The sequence below is a fragment of the Erythrolamprus reginae genome, chromosome 6 (assembly GCF_031021105.1).
Source record: "Erythrolamprus reginae isolate rEryReg1 chromosome 6, rEryReg1.hap1, whole genome shotgun sequence".
In the NCBI taxonomy this organism is placed as follows: domain Eukaryota; kingdom Metazoa; phylum Chordata; class Lepidosauria; order Squamata; family Dipsadidae; genus Erythrolamprus; species Erythrolamprus reginae.
In genome coordinates, this window is record NC_091955.1 from 64071947 (window position 1) to 64097195 (window position 25249).

At 39.9% G+C, this 25249-nt stretch overlaps 1 protein-coding gene across 1 annotated transcript in view; it reads right to left on the bottom strand.

Moving 5' to 3' along the window:
• EP300 (E1A binding protein p300) overlaps positions 1 to 25249 on the bottom strand; it is an 88912-nt gene that overhangs the window by 21888 nt on the left and 41775 nt on the right. Inside the window, exons 8-20 of the mRNA XM_070756061.1 lie at positions 22754 to 22891; positions 16942 to 17059; positions 16343 to 16514; positions 15093 to 15170; positions 12637 to 12746; positions 12169 to 12324; positions 10444 to 10932; positions 9818 to 10018; positions 8933 to 9089; positions 6791 to 6909; positions 3674 to 3913; positions 2313 to 2401; positions 541 to 621 (exon numbers count right to left, since the gene is read on the bottom strand). Coding sequence (XP_070612162.1) covers positions 541 to 621; positions 2313 to 2401; positions 3674 to 3913; positions 6791 to 6909; positions 8933 to 9089; positions 9818 to 10018; positions 10444 to 10932; positions 12169 to 12324; positions 12637 to 12746; positions 15093 to 15170; positions 16343 to 16514; positions 16942 to 17059; positions 22754 to 22891 — 2148 coding nt within the window. The remainder of the gene's footprint in view (positions 1 to 540; positions 622 to 2312; positions 2402 to 3673; positions 3914 to 6790; positions 6910 to 8932; positions 9090 to 9817; positions 10019 to 10443; positions 10933 to 12168; positions 12325 to 12636; positions 12747 to 15092; positions 15171 to 16342; positions 16515 to 16941; positions 17060 to 22753; positions 22892 to 25249) is intronic.

A 25249-nucleotide genomic window follows, 5' to 3' on the forward strand; every position in this document is an offset into this window, starting at 1 on the left:
TGACTGCACTGTTCACCCATTTTGAGACTGTCAATTATTCCAGATCTTGAGCTTTTTTTAAACTTTGTGATTTTAATATGACCCTTTTTTGTACAGTAAAATAATTTTACAGTTATAGGATTAAAAACTTTAGCGTTAGACGCATTTATGCACTTTCCATATGTGCTTAATGAAACAAGTCTTACTATTGCATTATTCTTAATTTTTACATTCTGAAATTTTAAAATAATAATTTGTTCTCCAATCCCTCACTTGGAGGTTTATTTTCTTAAGTAAAACTTTTTACTGAAACATGACTTTTTCAAAAATATATAAACAGGGGTGTCAAAACTGTAATGTCATGTTGTCATCATGTGATTTATCACAACTTTTTCCCCCTTCGTTAAAATGGGGGTGGATGTGGCCAGAATGAGATGCATCCGGCCTGGGGGCCATGAGTTTGCCACCCCTGATATAGAATGTAAATCATGATAGGTTTGCTAATAACATAATTGTAATTTCTGAGAGTTAAGTATTATTAAAGAGGACACTATTACTCACGTTTGTGGTTGTGATGGATCATCCCCCAAAGAAACGCTTTCCCCTTGGATTTCGTTGAAGCACTTCTCACAGAAATGATACCTGTCGGCAAGAAGGCCATATTTGGGTGAACTGTTCCGTCCACACAACACAGCCCAAGCCAAGCAACGAAGTCACCAATCACAGCAGGCCAAGGAGGGGGGCGGGAGCAGAAAGCAGGTCATCAACGACGACAGGGACATTCAATGATGAAGATTTATGGGACCCAGAGTTTGATATTGGTTGTTTTGGGTTTTTTTGTTTTTTGTTTTTGATTTGGGTTGGTTTTTTTGCAATCAAAGCCAAGTGCAGACAACGACAAGCATGAAGGAGAAATAAAAATATACATACAAACAAAGAAATGGGGTTTTCAGGACAAAAAACAAAAACACAGAAGCAAGACAGGACAACACAAAGCAGAAAGCCAAGGCAAAGCACAGATTAGCATTAAATCTCTCAAATGGGATTACAAGCAGCAAATTATAGCAAACAAAATGTATTTGGTTAAGTATACCCATGCTCAATTACCAATCAAAATGAAGAAAAAAGAAGTGCAACGGCTGCTCTGGCAGCTGCATCAAATTAGCAACTTTCTTCACGTTTAATATGAAAGAGCAGGATAGGCATGAAAATAAACTATCCTGAAAATGGTTAAATGTTTATGGAGCATATACTTATATATTTGTTTGCAATAACTCTTTATAGGAGTTATTTGAATAATTTTTATCCAATTATTCACAATTTGTTGAAATGTTAGATGCAATAGCAAGCAGCTGCATATTGTACATTCTTAGCAGGTGAAGTCCATAAATTTGGATGTCTGGAATAGCTGTTGTATTAAGAGGATGCCATCTTCATTTGATTTGGGTTTGAATTATGTTCAAGAGCGTATAGAAACTGCTGTCTCTCTATTGCTTCAGGAAGGGCGCACAAACACAAAGGAAAACCAAAACCAAAACCAAAACCAAAACAACTAGACAACCCCCCCAAAATTGTGACATATTTTAAAGCAAAACAAAAACACTATCAAATCTGTATTCACTAAGGAATGAATCATACAAGTCACTTCCCCACTCCTTTTTTCCTAGTGTAATAAAAGGAAATCATATACTTTGGTAATGCTATATTATCAGATTGGACATTCAGGACATGAAGTGTCGTTTACTAAAAAGATTTTGGCTGTGAACAGCAACTCTTTATTATATGTAACAGTCTGAATATTGCATGCAAATTAAAAGTAAAAAAAGAATTTCCTTGAAGTAACAAAACTGACCTATTAACTACAAGTATGCAGCTGCAAAAATATATTAAATATTTTTTGTGTTTGAAACAAAAATTCTTCCTCTAAGAAACCCCAAACAGATAACAATTCTTTGGTTTAAGAGAACAGAAAATCTTTATCTCTTGCATTTCCAAAAAGATTAAATCATCACAACAATAGACATATACACATGCATATACTCATTCACACACACATATTACTGAAGGCGCAACAGTAGAGTATATAACATCTTGTGGTTGCTGGAGCCCCAAATCAAGTGGACCTTGAACTAATCCAGTTGGTTAAGCTACAGTATTTGACATACATTAGTTATGTCTTAATTATCTTAAGTTATAAAAACTGAACGGGGACATAAGCATCTACTTTCAATGTATTTCTCAAACCAGATTCACTTTTTATGTTGTTAATGTGACAACACTGATTTAAACAGAATAGCAAAAAACAGTGAATAGGTGCGCTATTATTGTCTCACCTGTTTTGATAACTGTAATATGTAGCATCTCGTGGAATTGTGCATAATTGTTTGCCATAACAACATAAAGTTTGTGGTGAAAATTCCAACTGCAAAGAGAGGGGATAGGTTGCTTACTTACTTGTTAAATTTATAAGAATATCAACTATAATTAGTATTGCAGACTGAAATTAAGTGGGAAGACACAGGCCACACCCAGTGGGACAAATACAAAGAGGGGCATTGTTTTGCACCAAACTGCTTCAACCAAATTGCTTTGGAAGATTTTGTGTGATGCTCTGTGTAGGCTCATAAATCTTTGATGGATGTGTGGTTAAGAAATTATGAAAAGCAGGTTTATATTTTTAAGCATTTGTGTAGATACAGCTGGCTGTTGATGCAGTGAATATTTACTGCCTGAAAAAAATTGTTCTGGTGAATCAAAACCAATACTGTCTACATTTACAAATGATTTCTGTCATCAGTACAAACCTGATGAAGATTCACAATAGGTAGGCCTCAACTTACAATCATTTGTTTGGTGACTCTTTGAGGTTATAATGGAACTGAAAACTGTGACTTATGACTGGTTTCTAGTTACGACGGTTGCAGCACCCTCATGGTCATGTGATCCAAATTTGTGACCACTGCAGTATTCCACTTCCCAGCTGGCTTCTGACAAGGGAAGTCAATGGGGGAACTCAGATTTACTTAATGATTCACTTAACTACAGTGATTCATTTAACAACTGTGGCCAAAAAGCTCATAAAATGAGCCAAACTCAATTAACAATTTGCTTTGATTGTCAATTAAAAATGTGGGCTCAATCTTCTTGTAAGTTGAGGATTATCTAAGTACTTAATTCCCAGGTTTACATTTTATTGAATGGAAATCAATTTTCTGATTTTGACTGAAGATCTAGAAATCTTGTCCCATTACACGATTTCCAACAATATATGGGATATTCATTTCCAGGTAAATCAATTCTCTGGTAGAGAATACAATTTAAATTACCTTTAAAATGTTTATTTAATATGTTACCCAATTTTTCTTAAATTTTCTTTTGTGTATTAAGTATATGAACTTAAGTATTGTTCATAACCATATTTAATTACTATTTTGCAATAATTTAATCTTATGGTTACTGAACAATATTCAAGTTATAACTGTTATAAGTTATAACGTTTTAAAATTCACTTTTTAAAATTGTAGATTAAAAGCTGAAGATAAAAACAAAGTTACCAGGAAGAGACATTCGCATAATGCAATTTCACGTGACTGGATATTTATATTTACAATCAATATAAGCACAATGCTTAGAACCAGGTATTCGGTTATCTTAATAACTGTTACATTTTCTCACCTATTAGCTTCTTCCTTACCTTTCGTCCACAGCAGTAGCCGAGGCTCTGCATAACTGGATCAATTTCCTGCTCAAAAACCTCTGCCAACTTTGAACAATACTTGTACACTCTAGATGTTTTACGATTGTAAAGCCATGCATTATTGAACATAAGCCAAATATCATCCACATATTGCCAAGGTTCCTGGTACTGTCCTGTATCAAGCTTTCTCTTGATAGTAGAAAGATCCATGGGGTTCTTTACTATATCAAAGTAGTCCTGCCAAGACAAGATATTGACAAAATTATGCACCTGAATCTTCAATCCTAATATTGGACTTCATTTCCCCCTTCTTATTTGACAATTCAAAGCACCGGGTTGTTGTTGAGGTCCACTGAGAAGCTACAGTTAATCTAGATCAAGCAGCATAATTACCATAGTGCTCTACATGGACAGGGGCTGAATATTTGTGAGACTGTCTCTCTCCAATTACAAGTACAGTCCTAAACTTACAACAGTTTATTTAGTGACTGTTCAAAATTGCAAGGGCACTGAAAAATGTGGGTCACTTAACAACCAGATTTCTAAATTACCAACTGCAGTGATTCACTTAACATCTGCGGCAAAATTTGAGTGTAAAATGGGACAATAAATGTCTCATTTAATAACAGAAATGTTGGGCTCAATTGTGATTGTAAGTGAAGGACACAGTGAGATAAGGTTGGCATGAAGCAGGTCCCAACTACAGTGTCACTTTATGGGATCCAAGAGGTATGCCTTCTCTTGGAGCAGTAGCTTCACCTACATCTAAAATCCAGGTCCTCCTACTAATTTTGAAGGCACTGAAGACATGGTTCTTCTTGGTGGCACTGGGCCAGGTTGCTATGTGAACTTGCTTTAGTATGTGAATTACTGTCTCTGGTGCCATGCCTGAGCTTTTAATCATTTTTGTATGTATTTTATATTTTTTATCTTTTATTACCTGCCCAATCATTTATCAAGTGGATGGCAATATAAATTGAATAAAATAAATATCAATACTTCATTTCTCATCCAAACAAAGCTATCCTAAAACCTCAAGAAATTGCCTGTCCTTCTCATGAACTACTTTGTTTCCAACAAAATAATGCAAAGTTCTTATTTCAAATCACCACTTTATTAACTGAAAGGCAACAATCTTATTCTGTAAGAGACTTCTAAAATTTATCCTAAATTATAAAGAATGCCACCTTATAGCAACTTCATAGATTATACTTCTATTGCCCAAATTGAATGCTTTGTAATATTAAAATAATAGAAAAATAGTAAATCACTAATTACCAATTATACTAACCTATCAAAGACTATAAGCATAACCATTAAGTACGTATGTACTGTATGTATATCTACAAGCCCTTGTACATATTTACATAATTTGTAGAGTGTAAAACTGTATCAAGACATATATAATAAATTTAAGTTATGATTAGCTGACAGTTTGCTCTAAGGAACCTACTTTGCCCAAATTTAAAGAACCCATAGTTGCAATAAAGACCAAACTATGTATCACAGAAAAGTTGTATTAGTGAGTGACTGCTTGATATACTGTAGCTGCCCATCTAACAATGAAAACATTTTTTAAAATCCACAATCTGATCCTAGATAGTTAAGCATAAACAATATTGACAACAGCAGAGTAAATCTAACCACCTGAACTATTTCCTGAGAAAATAGCCAGGTTTTCATTATCTTGTGAGAGACTAACTAGATTGGGACCATCCAAATCTTTGAAGAGGGGGAAAATCATAATAATTGATGAACTCCTTTTTGCAACCAGCACTGCATATTCTATTTGGGCTCACAACTCAATTATGAGTCCCAGTGACTGGTTAGGTCCCATAAAGTGGGACATATGAATCCCAGTGACCAGTGAGGTCCCATACATAGAGTCAGCCTTCTCCAGGTCCCGTCAACTAGACAATGTCCCTTGGTGGGGCCTAGGGAAAGAGCCTTCTTTGTGGGGGCCCAGGCCCTCTGGAATCAGCTTCTCCCCCAGAGGTTCACACTGCCCCCACCCTCCTCGCCTTCCATAAGAGTCTTAAGACTCATTTATGTCGCCCAGTCTGGGACGATTAGACCTTTGCCCCCTAGTCGACGAATGTTATATATAGTAATTGTTTGAATGGGTATGATTGATTTTTAATATAGCTAAGAATTTTAGAGTAGTTACTTAGTTTTTTTAATTGATTGGATTTAGCTTACTGTATTTTATTGTTTCTTTTTTATATGTTGTAAGCCTCCCCGAGTCCTCGGAGAGGGGTGGCATATAAATTCAATGAATGAATGAATGAATGAATGAATGAATGAATGAATGAATGAATGAATGAATGAATGAATGAAGTTACAATCAATGTGATACTCTCATGGTAATGTGTTCAAAATTAGGGCACTTGGCAGCCCACATACCTTTTTTATCACAGAATGAACTTATGACCATAGGCCAGTGATGGTGAACCTTACTAGGCTTGTATGCATTTTTCCATCCAGGATTTAAAAGTCTATACGCATGTGCGGAGCTGGGTGGGCGGAGCAGCAGGGAGAGTGCACATGCATAGGGGCAGTATAGGAATTGTGCAAATGCGCAGGGGGAGGGCATGGTTGTGGGTATGTGCAGAACCCCACAATGCAACGGACTCCTGAAGCCTGGGGATGGCGACAATGGCCAAATGGCCTGCATCTCATCACCCCAGCTGACCTCCATTGTCTTCTTCCTCTTGCTGTTGATGAGAAAGACCCAGCCAGATCCTTTGCAAGACAGCTGCTGGCTACGAGGCTTCAGGAAGGCTGCATATGTCCACCAGCTGCCTTATGAAGGCAATGGGCAGTGGTGGCATACAAGATGATCAAAAGGGCACAGATCAGAGGTAATAGGTGAGTGGGGGAAATTAAAGAAGAGGTCAGAGTGACAGGGCACAAGATGCATGGGGCTTAAAACTGTAACTGTGACTACCAAAATTGCCACTGCTGAGCAATGTTTTGCCTAATGAATGCATTGCTTAGTGATGGAAATTCCGGTCTCAGTTAGGATTAAGTGAGGACTACCTATATGCAAGCTTTGGCAATATAATTACATGTTAATACAAAAAGTATTTTTTTTTAAAAAAAAAATGCACTTACAGGAATTCCTAGTAGTTGAGGATCCACAGGCTGCCGGAAAGGAAGGGACTCTGGGTCCTGGCGATACAGTGCCTCCAAAGTTGGCATAAGTGCCTGTCTCAACTCTTCTGGCTTGAATACTTCGAAAAAAGTTATAGAAGATTGAAGGCGACTTAACAACCAGATTAGTTACCTATTTTAACATCCAAGCAATGCTTAGTTGTCGTATTCAGTGTCCAATGCTGGACACAATTTATCGATCTAGACTTTAATATTATAGCAATAGTATTACAGTGATCCCCCGGTTATTGCGTCCCCGACCATTGCGAACAGGGTAATTCGCGATTTTTCAACCCGGAAGTCAAAACACCATCTGCCCATGCGTGCCCTTTTTTCTATGGGCACGCATGCGTAGATGGTGCCCGGCAGATCAGCTGCTGGGCGGCTTCCCTGGGTCTTCCCCCTCTTGCTGGCGAGAGGGCGAGCAGCGGGCATCAGCAAGGAGTTTCCCCACCGCCCACGCAAACTCCTCGCTGCCGCCCGCCCTTCGCCCGCCCACACCGTTCATTCTCGCGGCCAGAGCGAGCGCGGACAAGCTGTTCGCTGGCGCTAGCTCTCGCCCGCTAGCGAGGAGCCGCCTGCCTGCCCGCTAGCGAGGAGCCGAAGATTGGGGGCGGCGCGACGTCGCCACCGGCATGGGGGGCTTACCAGCACCCCCCGGACCCCCAACCCGGGTTTGGGGGGCTGCTAGGAAGCCCCCCATGCCGGCGGGGACGTTTTAAAACACCCGCGCCACTTTACAATGAGTCCCGAAGACAACGCGTTTGTCTTCGGGACTCATTGGAAAGTCGCGCGGGTGTTTTAAAACATCCCCGCCGACATGGGAGGCTCGCTAGCACACCCCCGAACCCCCAACCCGGGTTTGGGGGTGTGCTAGCGAGCCCCTCATGTCGGCGGGGATGTTTTAAAACACCCGCGCCACTTTCCAATGAGTCCCGAAGACAACGCGTTTGTCTTCGGGACTCATTGGAAAGTGGCGCGGGTGTTTTAAAACGTCCCCGCCGACATGGGAGGCTCGCTAGCACACCCCCGAACCCCCAACCTGGGTTTGGGGGTGTGCTAGCGAGCCCCTCATGTCGGCGGGGATGTTTTAAAACACCCGCGCCACTTTCCAATGAGTTGTCTTCGGGACTCATTGGAAAGTGGCGCGGGTGTTTTAAAACATCCCCGCCGACATGAGGGGCTCGCTAGCACACCCCCAAACCCGGGTTGGGGGTTCGGGGGTGTGCTAGCGAGCCTCCCATGTCGGCGGGGATGTTTTAAAAGACCCGCGCCACTTTCCAATGAGTCCCGAAGACAAACGCGTTGTCTTCGGGACTCATTGGAAAGTGGCGCGGGTGTTTTAAAACATCCCCGCCGACATGAGGGGCTCGCTAGCACACCCCCAAACCCCCAACCCGGGTTAGGGGGGTGCTAGCGAGCCCCCCATGTCGGCGGGGACGTTTTAAAACACCCGCGCCGCCCCCAATCTTCGGCTCCTCGCTAGCGCTGCGGAAGTAAAAACACCATCTGCACATGCGCAGATGGTGTTTTTACTTCCGCAGCGCTACTTCGCGAAAACCCGCTCGTTGCGGGGGGTCCTGGAACGGAACCCTCGCAAAGAGCGGGGGATCACTGTATAGCATTTATATACCGCTTCACAGTACTTTACAGCCCTCTCTAAACAATTTACAGAGAGTAAGCGTATATCCCCCAACAATTTGGGTCCTCATTTTACCGACCTTGGAAGAATAGAAGGCTGAGTCAATTTTGAGCCTACTGCGATTCAATCTGCCAAACTGCTGGCAGCCGTGATCAGCATAAGTAGTTGTAGTATTGCACTCTAACCACTGCATCACCAAGGCTCTTAATTATATATTGTAAAATTAATTTCTGCAATGTGCTCTGTTTTTCTAATATTAAACAGCTATATTTCATAGGTATCTCTTCTAACAGTTAAGACATTTCTGGAAAAGTATTTCTGATACCAAAATGTTAAACATAAATTCAAATATCAGTTGAAGAAAATGACTTTGCCTCCATACGATGATGGCATAATAATAATAATAATAATAATAATAATAATAATAATAATAATAATAATAATTTAAAAATCCAACTTACTTTTTCTCTTTGATTGCCCAGAAGCTGGTGAAGACTGGGTACCTGGAGTACTAGGCCTTTCCTCCTCTTCCTTTACTTCTTGTTTCATTTCTGGTTTCTTTTCCTCCTGTTGCATTGGTTCAGATTTACATTCATCCGCTCGGGGTTCTATTTTAATCTGGAAAACAGGTTTGTAAATTTAACATTACATATATTTTCTATCTATAGCAGTTTAAGAGATTACTTCTCTCCAGTATAGATATTTTTATATTGTCAATACATTTCCTCTGAATCTATAGGAAAGGACATAGAACACATAAACTACAATGAATGGCCATAATGCAAGCACAGATCTGGCCACAATGAAATGCAACCTTATAGTACATGTAGGCTAAGGATGTGCAGCATTGTGCCTCCCATGTATTCTGGATTACAATACTTTGCTATTGACTATGGTGACTATGGCTGATGAAACATGAAATCCAAAGTATCTGGAGATATAACCTTTTGCTCTACCCAATACTGTAGATAATCTAAATTTAATTAGATCACCATTATCTCTTCACTTGTTCTCCTAGACTAAAGTACTTTTTCCAAGACACTCATGCTCTGAATACAGAATTAGATTATATTAAAAGGAGAAAATCATTGTCCAACATGATGGCATGTTTTCATTTCATTGTATCTACATAACTACTCGTGATCCTGTTGCTGGTACTGGACCTAACATCAGCAAGAGACACAAAGAAAACCTATAATAAAGAAAACCTGCCCATTGAGTCTTTCAGTTTATGAATGATTTTACTTTTATTTATTAGCCAATTGGTAGGAATGGTGAATGAGTAAAGCATGCTCTCCCAACCTACTAATTTCCAGATATGCCTAACATTATCACCCTTCAGTCACCTCTGGTTTCTCATCTATTTGATGATCTGTGTGTTCAGAGTCCTCCTCTTCCATTTTAACCTCCATTTTAATTTCAGGTAAAGTTTGCTGCTGCTGTTGCTGCTGCTGCTCAGGGGCAGCTTGCTGAATATTTACATCTGCACTGCTGGTGGATGGTGGATTTGATACCTGCCCATCAATATTTGCACCTGGCTGTGAAAGCTAGGGGAAAAGAAAACAATAAAACCAGAATATAAAGAGTGAAGCCACACGACTTTACCAAATTTATTTTTTGCTTCCTTTTGTGTTTATAAATTATGTTAGCTCTGGCATCGCTTTCTACCTGCATGAAAGAGATGTTGCACAATAAATTTAACATTAGTTTATACTTGTCAACCATGAAAGCATCCTTCATTTTTAACAGCCATTTGTTTCTCCAAAAACAGGTCATTAGACTTCAGCTGATGACAATTGCTTTTCATAATATTAAATTCCACTAAAACACCACTGAGGAGAAAAAAGGGCAAGTTTCAACATTTACTATAGTTCAAGTTCTATTCCCTCATGACATGTACACTCCAAAAGTTTTTTGTTCGAATTTGCAGCTTTGAAAAATAATAGTATTAGAAGAGTAAAAATTTTCTTACAGGTGTTGTAGGGTGTTGAGGTTGCAGTGTCGCTGTTGGGGTAGGTACAGATGCAGTTGTGCTCTGTTGTGAAAGTGGTTGCTGTGACAACTGCTGCTCTGCAGAAGGGGTAACAGAAACTGGAGGCTGCACTTGAGGAGTCAACTGAGCCTGTGGGGGTGTTGGCGTCTGCCTCTGAGAGGGGTGCATAGTTTGTGACTGGGGCCCAGAAGGTGGTATTTGAGGAACAGCAGCAGGGGCAGAGGCAATAGTTGCCTGTTGTGGTGTAGGCGGTTGTTGTTGTTGCTGCTGCTGCTGCTGCTGCTGCTGCTGCTGGGAAACCAATCCTGGGGGCGTATGATGTGGTGTAGGAGTACGACTTGGTACTGGAGAAGGAGAGTTACGATGCAATGCAGACTGTGGCATGGGGGGACAATGAATATGACCCCCTTGAGAACCAGGAGCCACTGCTGGAGATGTTACAGGACATGAAGAGTTGGTCATTTGTGCCTGCAAATTAAAAAAAAAAGGTTCTGAATATACTGTATTTGGAGACCTGGGGTCCAAATTCACTCCATAAGGATTAAAAGCTTCCCATCCCTCCTTCAGCTACTATCACAAAAACAAGACATGCTGAGAAAGCAATAGCAATTTAACTTTTTGGTAATCTCTTCTGGGAAATGAGCATAACTCTGGCCCATTGCTCCCCATACTCATAGAAAAACAAGGTACAGTCGATTAAGATGAAAAGGAAAAAAAGATAAGAATTCAGCAAAGACAAAGTTACAAATAAAAAGAAAGCTGAAGATGCCGCTGACAGGTGAAACTTAAAAAATTAGAATATCGTGCAAAAGTTCATTTATTTCAGTAATGCAAAGGTGAAATTGAATGTATGAGCCATGTCATCTGCTGGTGTTGGTTCACTGTGCTTCATTAAGTCCAAGGTCAACACAGCCGTCTACCAGGTGATTTTGGAGCACTTCATGCTTCTTTCCGCAGACAAGCTTCATGGGGATGATGACTTCATTTTCCAGCAGGACTTGGCACCTGCCCACTGCCAAAAGCACCAAAACCTGGTTCATTGACCGTAGGATTACTGTGCTTGATTGGCCAGCAAATTCACCCAACCTGAACCCCATAGAGAATCTAGAGGGTACTGCCATGAGAAAGATGAGAGACATGAGACTGAACAATACAGAAGAGCTGAAGGCCTCTATTGAAGCATCCTAGTCTTCCATAACGAGTCTGCGGAGAGGGGCGGCATACAAATCTGATTAATAAATAACACCTCAGCAGTGCCAAAGGCTGACAGCTTCCATGCCAAGACGCATTGAGGCAGTAATTGCTGCAAAAGAGGCCCAAACCAAGTACTGAGTACTTATGCATGCTTATACTTTTCAGAGGTCCAATATTATTCTATGTACAATCCTTGTTTTATTGATTGCATGTCATATTCTAATTTTCTGAGAGGATGGGATTTGGGTTTTCATGAGCTGTACCACATAATCATCACAATTATGACAAACCACGGCTTAAACTATCTTGCCTTGCATGCAAAAAGTCTCTCTCATATATTATGTTTTACCTTTTAAGTTGCATTACTGAAATAAATAAACTTTTGCACAATATTCAATTTTTTTGAGTTTCACCTATATATGAAGAACCTTGTTTCAGTTTTGTACATTTAATTTATACACATATAGACATGCTTGTAATTAGAGATTAAAATATCTTCTCAACACATACTTGAGAAGCTGGAGTCTGATTGGCAGGTTGAGTCATAGGTGCGCTAGCTGGATTCATTCCAGGGGACAATGCAGGAAATTGGTTCTGTGGTACAAATTGACTTTGACCAGAAGACTGACCAACCCCTTGAGGTTGCATACGTGGGGAAAATCCAATCTATATAAAAAAATCAATGAACAGAAATATTGTATAATACCATTAATTCTCATATTACCTAACATTCCAATGAAAAAGAAATTTTAAACTATTCCCTTCTAAATTGTAATAAATATTTATATGACTATCTATATATTTCTCACTAATTGCTCAATAAATCAATTCAAATGCATGTATGACTTAAACAAATTCAAGACAGAACTAATTAAAATATGGACAAAATACCACACTTAGACAGAAGACTTGACTTTACCAGCTAATTTATTAGAAAACATAGAAATCACAACTAATAACAGAGAAGAATCAACCAACCTGATTTATATTCCCAGTCTGGTTTAGCTGTCCAGGGTGTGGAAGGGGAGGGGTTTGCCGGGGTCCAACTGATGGCATCGACATGGTTATTGGGCCAAACTGATTCATTCCTGTGAATATTTATGTTTAAATAAAAATTTACAGTGTTCACTAAAGCATTAATGTGTTACACATTTTTAAAGGTACAAAAAAGAAAGAGCAGCTCAATACTTGTGAGAAAATAAGGAGCAAACAATGGATGGATAAATAAATAAATATATAAAAACAAATAAAATATCAGTAAATAAAAAATCATTTAGAAAAAGCTTTGACCTGTCATTTGAAGGTAATAACTGTAAAGCAATGATTTTTAAAATGATACATGTATGAAGCTTTAAATTAAATTGAAGCAAAGGCTTTATTGTGTTATTTGAGAAGCCATTTAGTATAGGTATTTTGTAACCCAGCTACAGGCTAATAATACAAAGATAAACAGAACAAAGCAAGAGCCTATGTGTAATTACAGTGGAACCCCGACATAAGAGCTGCTCTACTTAAGAGCAACTCGAGATAAGAGCTGGGAGGGGAGAGATATTTTTGTTCTACTTACAAGCCCAAATTCGAGATACAAGCGCCAAGGAGCTGTCTCCTGAAGCCAAACGCTAACTTCCGCGTTCGGCTTCAGGAGACAGCTGCGAAGCGGCGCGCGTGTTTTAAAAGGTTGCAGCCGGACTGGGGGGCTCGGGGGGGTGCTTGCAGCTTTCTTTCTTGCTCTTTTTCTTTCTCTCTTTTACCTTCCCTTCCTCTATTTCTTCTTTTCTTTCTCCTTCCCACCTTCTTCCCTCCCTCCCTCCCTTCACTCATTCCTCTCTTACTCTCCCCTTTCATAAGTTTCCTTGCTTCCTTCCTCTGTTCCTGTCCCTTCCCTCTTTCCTTCCTTCCTTCCCACCCTCCGTCCATTCATTCACCCATTCCTCTCTTGATCGCTTAAAGCCGGTCCCTGGTGCAAAAAGGGTTGGGGACCTCTGTCCTACAGGATTGGGTGGCAGAGAAGTTGAACATATGTAAATTTAAAAGTTTAAGAAAGTTTACAAGTTAAGTGAAAGAAACTTCATTATTCATTTATATGTACATGTACATTTCTTCATTAAAAACATGTCTTTCTGCATAATTTAGACTAACTGTGAGTTTTTTGAGGGCTGGAACCAATTAAAATTATTTACATTAATTCCTATGGGGAAAAGTCGTTCGAGATAAGAGCTGCTCGACTTAAGAGCCCAGGTCCGGAACGAATTAAACTCGTATCTCGAGGTACCACTGTACTAAATTTTGGCCTAGATTAGTGGTTCTCAAGCTTTCTAATGCTACGATTCCTTAATACAGTTCCTCATGTTGTGGTGACCCCCAATCATAAGTCTAGTGCCAATTCTCCCAACAGAGCTTTAATCTGATTAGCAGGAAGGTCAGAGGGACACCCCCACTGAAAATGCTTGATTGGTCGGATTGTAAAAATATGTTCCAAGGTGCCAGAATAGAAGCTTTAGTTCCTAACACCATGGGAAATTTGTCTTTTCCCATGGTTTTAGGAGACCCCTGTGAAATGGTCGTTCAACCCCCAAAGGGGTTCCGACACCCCCCCAGATTGAGAACCACTGGCCTAGATAAAGCCATATGTTGTTGTTGTTGTTGTTGTTGTTGATATTATTATTAATAATAATAATAATAATAATAATAATAATAATAATAATAATAATAATAATAATAAGATTTGTATGCCGCCCTTCTCCGAAAACTCGGGGTGACTCACAGAGTAAATATAAAAACACAGCGTACAGTACAAATCTAATACATTAAAAAAAAACTAAAGCTAAAATCCCTATGAATTACTCAATCAAATGGTACAATCACAACATGCATCACAGTTATTAGTCGGGGGGGGGGGGCAGATTTAATTGCCCCAGGCCTGGCGACATAGATGAGTCTTAAGACCCTTGCGGAAGGCAAGGAAGGTGGGGGCAGTACGAATTGTTTCCATTAGCAAGACCTGAAAATCTAATGGATAGAAAAAAATGGGTTAAAATTTAAAAGTTTGCAAAAATGTTCACAATTGCTTGATTAAAAAAGAAAAAGATGTATGGTATATGCCCCTCTGAGATAAAGGACTATTTTGCCTAGAATAGAATGCATTCATCTGAAGGACAAATAAAACTTGCTCTGTGGGGTGACACTGCAAGTGTAATGCCAATGGACTGTGTCACATAAGAAAAAGCAATAATATGAAATACATGATCTCTATCTATTGAGAAAAAGTATAAAGTGGCAAAACAAGAGCAGATATATTCTAGAACTAAAATACTGAATGTGGAAAGCCAGTCATAGTAGTAAGAAATTGTTAGGGCACAATGAATACATCACCTAAATACAAAATTTCCCGAATCTAATGATAAAAGTCATATGAGAAATCTCTAATGTCTCACCTGGTGGTGTCTGCATGCGATTTACCATTTGGTTTGGCACATTGGAACGAATCATGTTTGGGTCAGGAAGAGGACCATCTGTAATATAGATAAAATCCCCAAAATTAAATTAATATTTTTTCACAAATCCTAGGCCGGTGATGGCAAACCTTTTGAACTCTGAGTGTGTGCAAGGAAACACACACATGCGGGTCAGGCACAGGGACATGCACGCATGTGCAGCAGATACCTATAGACCAGCTAGCCAGCGGGAGAGGGCATCCCAACACCAGCAGCATGGCAAAAGGTATGATATTTTTCTTTTTTTCTTTTGTGAGCTTGTTTCATAATTTGCTAGGGAACAGAAGCTCACCAAAGAACAGCCAAGGAGATCTAACCTGGGGCAATGGTGTGCGTGCCAGGAGAGAGGGCTCTGCATGCCACCTCTGGCACGCGTGCCATAGGTTTGGTATCATGGTCCAAGGCACTTTATAAGGGCTCATTCACATATCCCTCCAATTACGTTTGGGATCCTACTGGAAGAATATCACTGGAGGCAGCTATTGGATTAATTAGGTGACCCCCTTTTCCCCTCCCCTGGCTTCATGGTCACCCTCAACCCATTTTTTAAAATTTCATATTATGATACTTTGTTATTTTATTCCTTTGCCATTGTTTTGTTTACATTTTTAAATTTTTATTTCTTTTCATTTTATTGTTGTAAGCCATCCAGAGTAGCCCTACGGCAAGATGGAGATAAAATAAAATTTAAAAATAAATAATACAGCCTTTGTTTGATCCTCAACCCAAAGCTGGGGATATTGATCTGATCCAACAGTTGTCCTTCATCTTCTATTACAAGCCGTACAGTATGCAGTGCTTGTGATAGCTTGGTAACAACCATGCTAATGATATAGCAGGGGCTATTGGCTGCCTCTGGCTATTGTGGGCATTTCTCTTCTGATACTGGTAATTTCCCTGTATGGCCATCTTGGCTTAGAAAGGAGAAACCAGTTACCAGGGTGTAATTTTGCTCAGTGTTTACCAGATGGAGAATTTGGGAATTTCTTCAGACATTTACCATAAGGTATTTTCTTACTTGCCTCTCCTGACATGGCATCACTATATCCATTTTGTTAGAATAACTATGGCATTTCCAAACTCTAAATAAGCTAGTGACTCCATTTCTAAAATATTACAATTGTAATTTTGATTCTTCGCTGGCTAAGTATTAAATTTTCAAAATATTACAAGTTAATGTAAACACTTACTTGCTGTCATTCCAGGCTGTGGCTGCCCCATGGGTCCTTGACTCATAGGAGCTGGTGGCATGACTGGGGCATTTGGTATCATATTTTGCCTCTGCAACCTGGTCCTTCTCTTTTCCTCCAATTCCTTTTGGATTTTATAAATTTTCTCTGCTAATAAGTGATAGTATTCCGCCTGTAATGGGAAAGATATGTATATAAAGATTGATGATACATATTTGCTAATTTTAAACTTCCAGGTGTACAATACGGGTTTTACTCCTTAGAATTTGATGTTTATTCAACTAGTAAAAGAGCTATCACTGTAATTCATCTTCTGCATATAGAAAGCTAAACAACATAGTGATGTGCATTGATTGGATAGATAGGTGGGAGCTAAGAATACGTAGAGGTTAGACTATAGTAAGCATCAAGATAATCAAGTTTCTCTCTACTGCCATCAGAAATCTTCATTACAAACTGTGATACTAGATTGAACCACTGTCAGTGAAGTAGCCTATAGTCTTTGCTCTACACACATCTAACAATGATAGAAATACACATTTAGCAGTATGTACATAGAAAAATATAAGGATCAGCTGTTTAGAAATGTGTGAGCATACCCTGCTGTTTGCAGATTCGTACATGTCCCCTTCAACTTTCCGAGCATAGGAGACAAGATTCGCCATACGCCTATCTTTCAGTGCTGCAGGGTCAGGAGTTGGAAATATGGCTTGTACTCTGGAGGAATATAAGGAGGAAAATATTAAATTTGGACCCTCAAATCAAATAACTACCCACTGTTTCATAAGCAAGCAAACAATTTTTTTTGAAGCTTTGTATTACGTAATACCACCATGTTACACTTCAATATGGCATTCATATTTCCTTTAGGAATAAAAAGTAATTGGTTGGCTGATAAATCAAAACAATCCTCGACATTCCCAGTATGAAAGCAAATATATGTGTACCAGGATAATGATTTGCAGTCACCATGCTGGAGCCCATCTTCAGGGAGCTTCTCTCTACTGGCTTAGGAGCTGAGGGTTTGGCAGCAGAAGGAAAAAACAGCCACCAATAGGAAGGCACCACATAAACACAACTCACAGAAGAGCCCAAACATGTATTCCAATAGGGAGAAGTTTCCTGAAGATGGGTTCCAGCATGAGTCCCAAAGGTTGGGAAGAGTAAACCTCAGGTCCAGGTGATTGACCCAAATTTGATCTTACATTTCCCAGTATATTTAGAAATGCAGTAAAAGTTACAATTTATGAAATATCAGTGCCAAGAAGGGAGAGAAGCAATTCAAGTAATTTTAATTTAGCCATATCAAAATAGGGGCTAGCAGGAATTTATTTAGCCCACAAGTATCTTTCTTATGAAATTGTTATCAATGCTGCTATAAGTGAGAAGCATATAGGAACTCTGCAGTTATGTTGGCACCCAAACAATTGCTACCTGGAAGTAACAGGAATTGTAATTCAATACAACACGGAATACAACACGGAATATACAGGCAAAAAAGATCGGGTTGACTGCTGCACAGTCAATGCAACCTTTTTCAGTCCTATCAGATCAACAGAATTACTTTGGATTACTTGGGTTCCTGGAATTACTTTGTAGCTTTCATACTGTAGCTATGATAGAAAATTATAGCTGACTCTTTCAGCGGTTTACCACACGAGCCAGATCATAGCTGCTGAAGCCTAGGCCCAAAGGATTTCTAGCAATTAGAGGTATGGAAACTGTTTGGAAAAGATGATTGACGGATGTATGGACAAAATGCCTTTCTCTTAATCATTACAGCAACTATGTCTTTAACCAGCTTGCTTTGTACTTTTTAAGCTGTTTCTGTGTGTATGTTCTTCTTTTCTTGATGGTTTTCCACCATCCAGTCTATATAACTGTGGTTAATGCAGAGGCCCAAATTAAAGCACTATTTCTAGCCCCTACTCACAAACATACAGTAAAAGTAAACTCTCTACTTCCCTTAACTGCTTTAAATGTCCTAACACTGAATTGAAATCTGTATTCCTGTAATTTAAGATCATTATTTGATTTTTAATTTTAGGCATCAAACTAGCAACTATGTTTGTTAACAAATACAGAAAGGAAGAATCAAGTTCATTTCTTGATCAACTTCAATCCAATGGAACTATACTAAACCTTTCTTTCTTGCCAGTTTCTCTAGTGATGAGGCACTTTATTCTTGCCACTGATATACTCATGCCTTCTTAGTAGCTGCTATTTGACACACATCCATATTGATCAAATAGGCCCTACAAAATCCTAAATCCTCGAGACCAATGGGTGTCCCCATTTTAAAAAATCATATTTTATTTTTAACTCCCTTATAAAAGGAAATGCTGTTCTACAAAGGAAAATTAAGATAACCTTCTACAGGCAGACTAACTTGCAAATATTTAATATATTGGTAACTATTTGTAGACATTTTGAATAATAAAATAAAATAATAACAATACTTCTAATTATTACTGATGTTATACAGTAATGGCTTTATATCAGTGTATTTTATTTTGGTCAACAGACACTGAAATAACAATTAATATCAATTAATACAAACAGATCTTCATAAAACCAACAATATCCACCTCAAGCTTTAAAAAAGAGCCATATAGCACAATACTGCACCCACTATAGCCAAAAGGCTGGAGGGGAATGTCAGGTTTTAAGAGTGTCTCTGATTAAGGGGCTGTTCCAGATGGCAGACATAGGTTATACAAAGGCATGCTTCCTAGGTCCCATCAGATAACACTGTTCAAAGGATGGCACTTGAAGTGTGCTGACTCTATCTGATCATACAGGATAGCAGAAATTATGAAGGACAGATGGCTCTTCAGATAGCCAGGCCCTATACTATAAATGGCTTTAGAGGTAATAACAGGTGCCTTGCATTGCATCCAGACTCCTGCTGTTAACCAATGCAGCTCATAAAATATGGTTGGGGAATACCATGGAACCTGGACAAAAAAAGGCCAGAACCACTGACTCCAATGATGGCCAAAACACTCCTTCAACAAAACAAATACTACTGCATGGGTGCAATTTTATATCCCCTCTAAGCAGTCTTCAAGAACCACATGGTGTAACGATCAAACAGACAGGTAATCAAGTTAGGCGATCTGAGGATCCTGTCCACTTTTTTATGAATGGAAACTTTAAAATATATGATATAGAGAGGGTAGAAATTGGTTTAATTTAGATTGATTTGGTGCCATCTGGTTCATGTCAGCTCTCAACTAGATATTGTATATTTTCTTTATATGTTGATATATGTGAAAGTAGGAATTTATAGGGTTGTGACAGGTTGGCTATGTAACCTTTTTAATATTTGTGCAAATATTATATCTATCTATCACATTTGGAATAATCGTATAGTTCCTTTACGCAAAGGGAAGATACAACAATGAATGCAAAATCTATAAAGAGATTTATTATAAAGCGTGGGATTGTATTGGGTAAAATTATGATTTAGAGGCAAGTGAAAATGAGCAAAATTTGGGAAGTGTGACATGGTTTATTGCCAAGTACGACTATATACAGTCCAAATTAGATTAGATTTGTATTCTACATTGTTTTGTACTATTGCTGCGAGCAGCCCCGAGTCTACGGAGAGGGGCGGCATACAAATGTAATAAATAATAATAATAAATAATTAATAATAAATGTATAAATCTGAAAGAAAAAAAGCACTATACATTTGAAAATAAAATGGACTGAATACAAAAGAAGTTATACAAAAACAATATATTGAAATGGATTGGTCATGCAAGAAGACACGATTAGTTATGAGGAAACGGATAAATCAAGAAAAAACTGGAAGTAGATGAAATTGATAAGGTCTCAAAAAGAGACAGGTGAAAACTTTAAATGTATGGTGTATTGCTAAGCAAGCCAGCATGAAAGGAAAGGAAATCCTAGGGGAAGTATTGTGAGTGGTTTTATTTTAAAAATGGTTTTGAAGTTCTTCCTTTATCTTCTGCAATTTATTTACAGTGATCCCTCGATTTTTGCGATCTCGATCTTCGCGAAATGCTATATCGCGATTTTTCCCACCCGATGACGTCACTCTCTTCCTTCCTTTCTCATCTTTCTTTCTCTCTCTCTTTCTCTATCTTGCTTCTTCCTCTCTCACACTCTTCCTCCCTCTCTCATCTCTTTCTTTCCTTCTCTCTCTTTCTCTATCTCTCCCCCTCTTGCTGGCGGGCGGCGGGCGGGGGCATCAGCGAGGAGCCGGGGTTTCCCCTTTGCGTGGGCGGCGGGGAAACCCCGATCTTCGTCTGCTCGCTGCTGCTGCAGCAGCAGCGAGCAGACGAAGATCGGGATTTCCCCGCCGCCCACGCAAAGGGGAAAGCCCGATTCGGCTGCTCGCTGCTGCCGCCGAGCAGATCAGCTGCTGGGCGGCCGCAGCAGCAGCGAGCAGACGAAGATCAGGGTTTCCCCGCCGCCCACGCAAAGGGGAAAGCCCGATTCGGCTCCTCGCTGCTGCCGCCGAGCAGATCAGCTGCTGGGCGGCCGCAGCAGCAGCGAGCAGACGAAGATCGGGGTTTCCCCGCCGCCCACGCAAAGGGGAAAGCCCGATTCGGCTCCTCGCTGCTGCCGCCGAGCAGATCAGCTGCTGGGCGGCCGCAGCAGCAGCGAGCAGACGAAGATCAGGGTTTCCCCGCCGCCCACGCAAAGGGGAAAGCCCGATTCGGCTCCTCTCTGCTGCCGCCGAGCAGATCAGCTGCTGGGCGGCCGCAGCAGCAGCGAGCAGACGAAGATCGGGGTTTCCCCGCCGCCCACGCAAAGGGGAAAGCCCGATTCGGCTCCTCGCTGCTGCCGCCGAGCAGATCAGCTGCTGGGCGGCCGCAGCAGCAGCGAGCAGACGAAGATCGGGGTTTCCCCGCCGCCCACACAAACTCCACCATCTGCGCATGCACGGCCATGGAAAAAAGGGCGCGCATGCGCAGATGGTGTTTTTACTTCCGCAACCCTACATCGCGAAAAATCGATTATCGCGAGGGGTCTTGGAACGGAACCCTCGCGATAATCGAGGGATCACTGTATTTCACTTTTTTTTCTTTGCTTTGCATAGTACTGTTTATATTGAACAAAAACAGCATGATGGGTGTGCATGCATATAAAATGATACAATTTTTCAACTATACAATGTTGCTGTTCACCAACATTTAGTGCTGGAAATAATGTAGATATCTTACTGGAGGGTCAATGTATGGCAACTCAATAAACATAATTTTTAATGCTCACAAAGTAAAATTAATTCAAGGCAACATAATGGATTTCCAGATATCCACACTTTCTGGTACTGATTGCCTCCTTATCATAGCATGAATTGTTCTACGCTAGGATCCACTTAACAAATTATGTATTTTTTACACTATTTGAGCAAAATATCAATTTCTTTTCAGTAGAAACTATAGCCTTAAGATTTTTGTCCTATCCCTAGTTCCACATGTTATAAAGAGGTTTCAACAGTTACATGAGTAAAAAATAAATCAATAATTACCATCTCACATTGTGAAAAAGTACAGTGGTCCCCCGATTATCGCGAGGGTTCCGTTCCAGGACCCCTCGCGATGATCGATTTGTCGCGAAGTAGCGGTGCGGAAGTAAAAACACCATCTGCGCATGCGCAGATGGTGTTTTTACTTCCGCCGCAGCAGCGAGGAGCCGAAGATTGGGGTTTCCCCGCCGCCCACGCACACTCCTCGCTGTTGCCGCGCCCGCCGCTTGTCTTGTCCGCCCGCCGCTTGTCCGCCGCCTGCCTGCCTGCCCGCCCTTCGCCCGCCCACGCCGTTCGCTCGCGCCGCTTCCCAGCTGAGTCCTGAAGCCAGAAGGCAAAGGCGAACTTCCGCGTTTGGCTTCGGGACTCAGCTGGGAAGCGGCGCTGGGGTTTCCCCACCGCCCACGCAAACTCCTCGCTGCCGCTCGCCCGCCCTTCGCCCGCCCACGCCGTTCGCTCGCGCCGCTTCCCAGCTGAGTCCTGAAGCCAGACGGCAAAGGCGAACTTCCGCGTTTGGCTTCGGGACTCAGCTGGGAAGCGGCGCTTGGGTCTTACTGGCCGCCCACGCAAAGGGGAAACCCCGGCTCCTCGCTGATGCCCGCCGCTCGCCCTCCTGCCAGCAAGAGGGGGAAGACCCAGGGAAGCCGCCCAGCAGCTGATCTGCCCGGGGAACGCAAACTCCACCATCTACGCATGCGTGGCCATAGAAAAAAGGGGCGCGCATGCGCAGATGGTGTTTTTACTTCCGGGTGGAAAAATCGCGATATAGCGTTTAGCGAAGATCGAGATCGCGAAACTCGGGGGACCACTGTATTACATATTTATACTTTGTTATACTATGTTTACCATTCTCAATTGTTTTATTTATAAGATTTATTTATAAGTCTGAACATTTTATCAATACGTACAGTTTATGAACAAGATGGTTTCTGAGATCCTGAGTAATATCTTCATGCCATGGTTTTCGAATTCCAATTCCAGAAGGATGTGTTGCAGTTGGCATAGTCCCCAGACCAGCAACATTTGCATTTTCATTCAACATAGGACTGAAAACGAAATGGAAACTTATGAGGCATCATAAAACAAAGTATAGTACAGTGGTACCTCTACTTACGAACTTAATTTGTTCCGTGACCAGGTTCTTAAGTAGAAAAGTTTATAAGAAGAAGCAATTTAGTACAGTGGTACCTACTTACGAACTTAATTTGTTCTGTGAACAGGTTCTTAAGTAGAAAAGTTTGTAAGAATCAGCAATTTTTCCCATAGGAATCAATGTAAAAGCAAATAATGCATGCGATTGGGGAAACCACAAGGAGGGTGGAGGCCCTGCTTCCTTCCAGGAGATTCCTAGAGAGGCCCCATGGAGGCTTCTCCTCGCCTTTTCTGCCCTGTTTCCCCCTAAGAGATTCCTAGAGAGGCCCCACGGAGGCTTCTCCCTGCCTTTTCTGGTTACAGTTTTGGAGGCTCAGATTTGTAAGTGGAAAATGGTTCTTGAGAAGAGGCAAAAAAAATCTTGCACACCCGGTTCTTATCTAGAAAAGTTCTTAAGTAGAGGCGTTGTTAGGTAGAGGTACCACTGTATCATTACCCTATATAAGATAAGATAATTTATTGGTGCAGCCCTCTTATATTTTTAAGAGGTTTCCTGCTCTGGCATGATCAGGTGTGTTGTATATCATCTTAGGCATATAAACCTTTGTGTTTCTCCCAAAATGATTTTTATTTCCTAAATGTGAGGTTCAATACCTCTTATCAATATTATCAAGATTAAAATCAAACAAAAATTAGAAAAAGAACTCAGAATATTCTTTTGAAAGTTTTATTTGGGGAAATAAGGAAGCATTTAAGAATTATGTTATGGATTTGATATTGGGAATTAAATCCAACAAGTCATCACAGTCACTAAGTCTTTGGTTATAGTTGTACTTCTGAACATGTTTTTTTCAGAAAACATATACTTTTGACTAGTGATGGGCTACCAAAATTTTTACTACCACACTGTAGGCGTGGCTTATGCATTTTGTTTCAACATCTTTCAGTGCAAACATGGTATGTATGTATGTATGTATGTATGTATGTATGTATGTATGTATGTATGTTTGGTTTTTATATTAATGGATTTTTAATAATTTCTAATACCAAATTACTATTGTACACTGCTTATTGTCGCTGTTAGCCGCCCCGAGTCTCCGGAGACTCCAATAAATAAAAGAATAAATAAATAAATAAAAGAATAAAAGAATAAATAAATAAATAGGGTGTTCTGGGGTAGAGCTCCATTTTCACTACCCCACTGCGTCCCCCCCACCTGGACCACCCCTGATTATCTACTATATAAAGTGTATGTACAGACATGTACGCACAGCTCTTCTAAAATTATACACATTCAACCTCATTTACTGTGATAGGAAAAACATACCCATATCCCAGAAGGGGGAAAAAGAAAAAAAAACACCAAAATTTTGCTACTGGTACTGCGTACTGACCGTACCCGTAGGAGCCCACCACTGATGAGTGGTGTAGCATCCCCATGATCACATGATCAAAATTTGGCCTCTGAGCAACTGACTCTCACATTTATGATGGTTGTAGTATTCTGAGATCATGTGATCATCTTTTGCAACCTTCTGACAATAGAATCAGTGATAAAGCTAAATTCATTTTACAATTACTGTATATCACTAAATAAACAACTACAGTATTCACTTAACAACTGTAGCAAGAAAGATAGTAAAACGGGGGGAAACAACTGTGTTGCTTGACAATAGAAATTTTGAGATTTAGACTATTATGATATCTGGACACTGTGGTACAAATGGATAAGAAAAAGGAAAGCTAATTTACAATGAAAGTGTTTATGATGTAAGAATATATGTATAGATATATAATTATATAGCACATGGATAAGAATGCAAAAGTCAGATGTTGGCTTACTTGAAAAACATTTGGATTTGTATCTGTGTTAATGTCTGTTTATCTGTTGTGTTTGTGTTTTTTTAAAAAAATGTATAAAATTCAATTTAAAAAATTTTTTAAAGAAAATTTGAGCTCAATTGTGGTTGTGTATTGAGGACTGCCTGATAACGAGTAAAATGAAAAACATTTGATTTCCACCTATCATAAAATGCAATGAATTACTATGTATATTAGGGAAAAATGCAGAAAATAATTGTATTTATTCATGCTTTATATTAATGACTAGTGGAAATATCTACTTCATTCAATTCAATTCAATGAAATGATTGACTGTTTTATATTGAGTTTTTATTGTTCTTAACTCTTTTTAACTGCTCATAATTAACTATTTTATTGTTATATTGTATTTCATTTCTGTAAGCTGCCCCAAGTCCAAGAGGAGGACGGCCTATAAATCTAATTAATTAATTAATTCAGTTCTATCATAT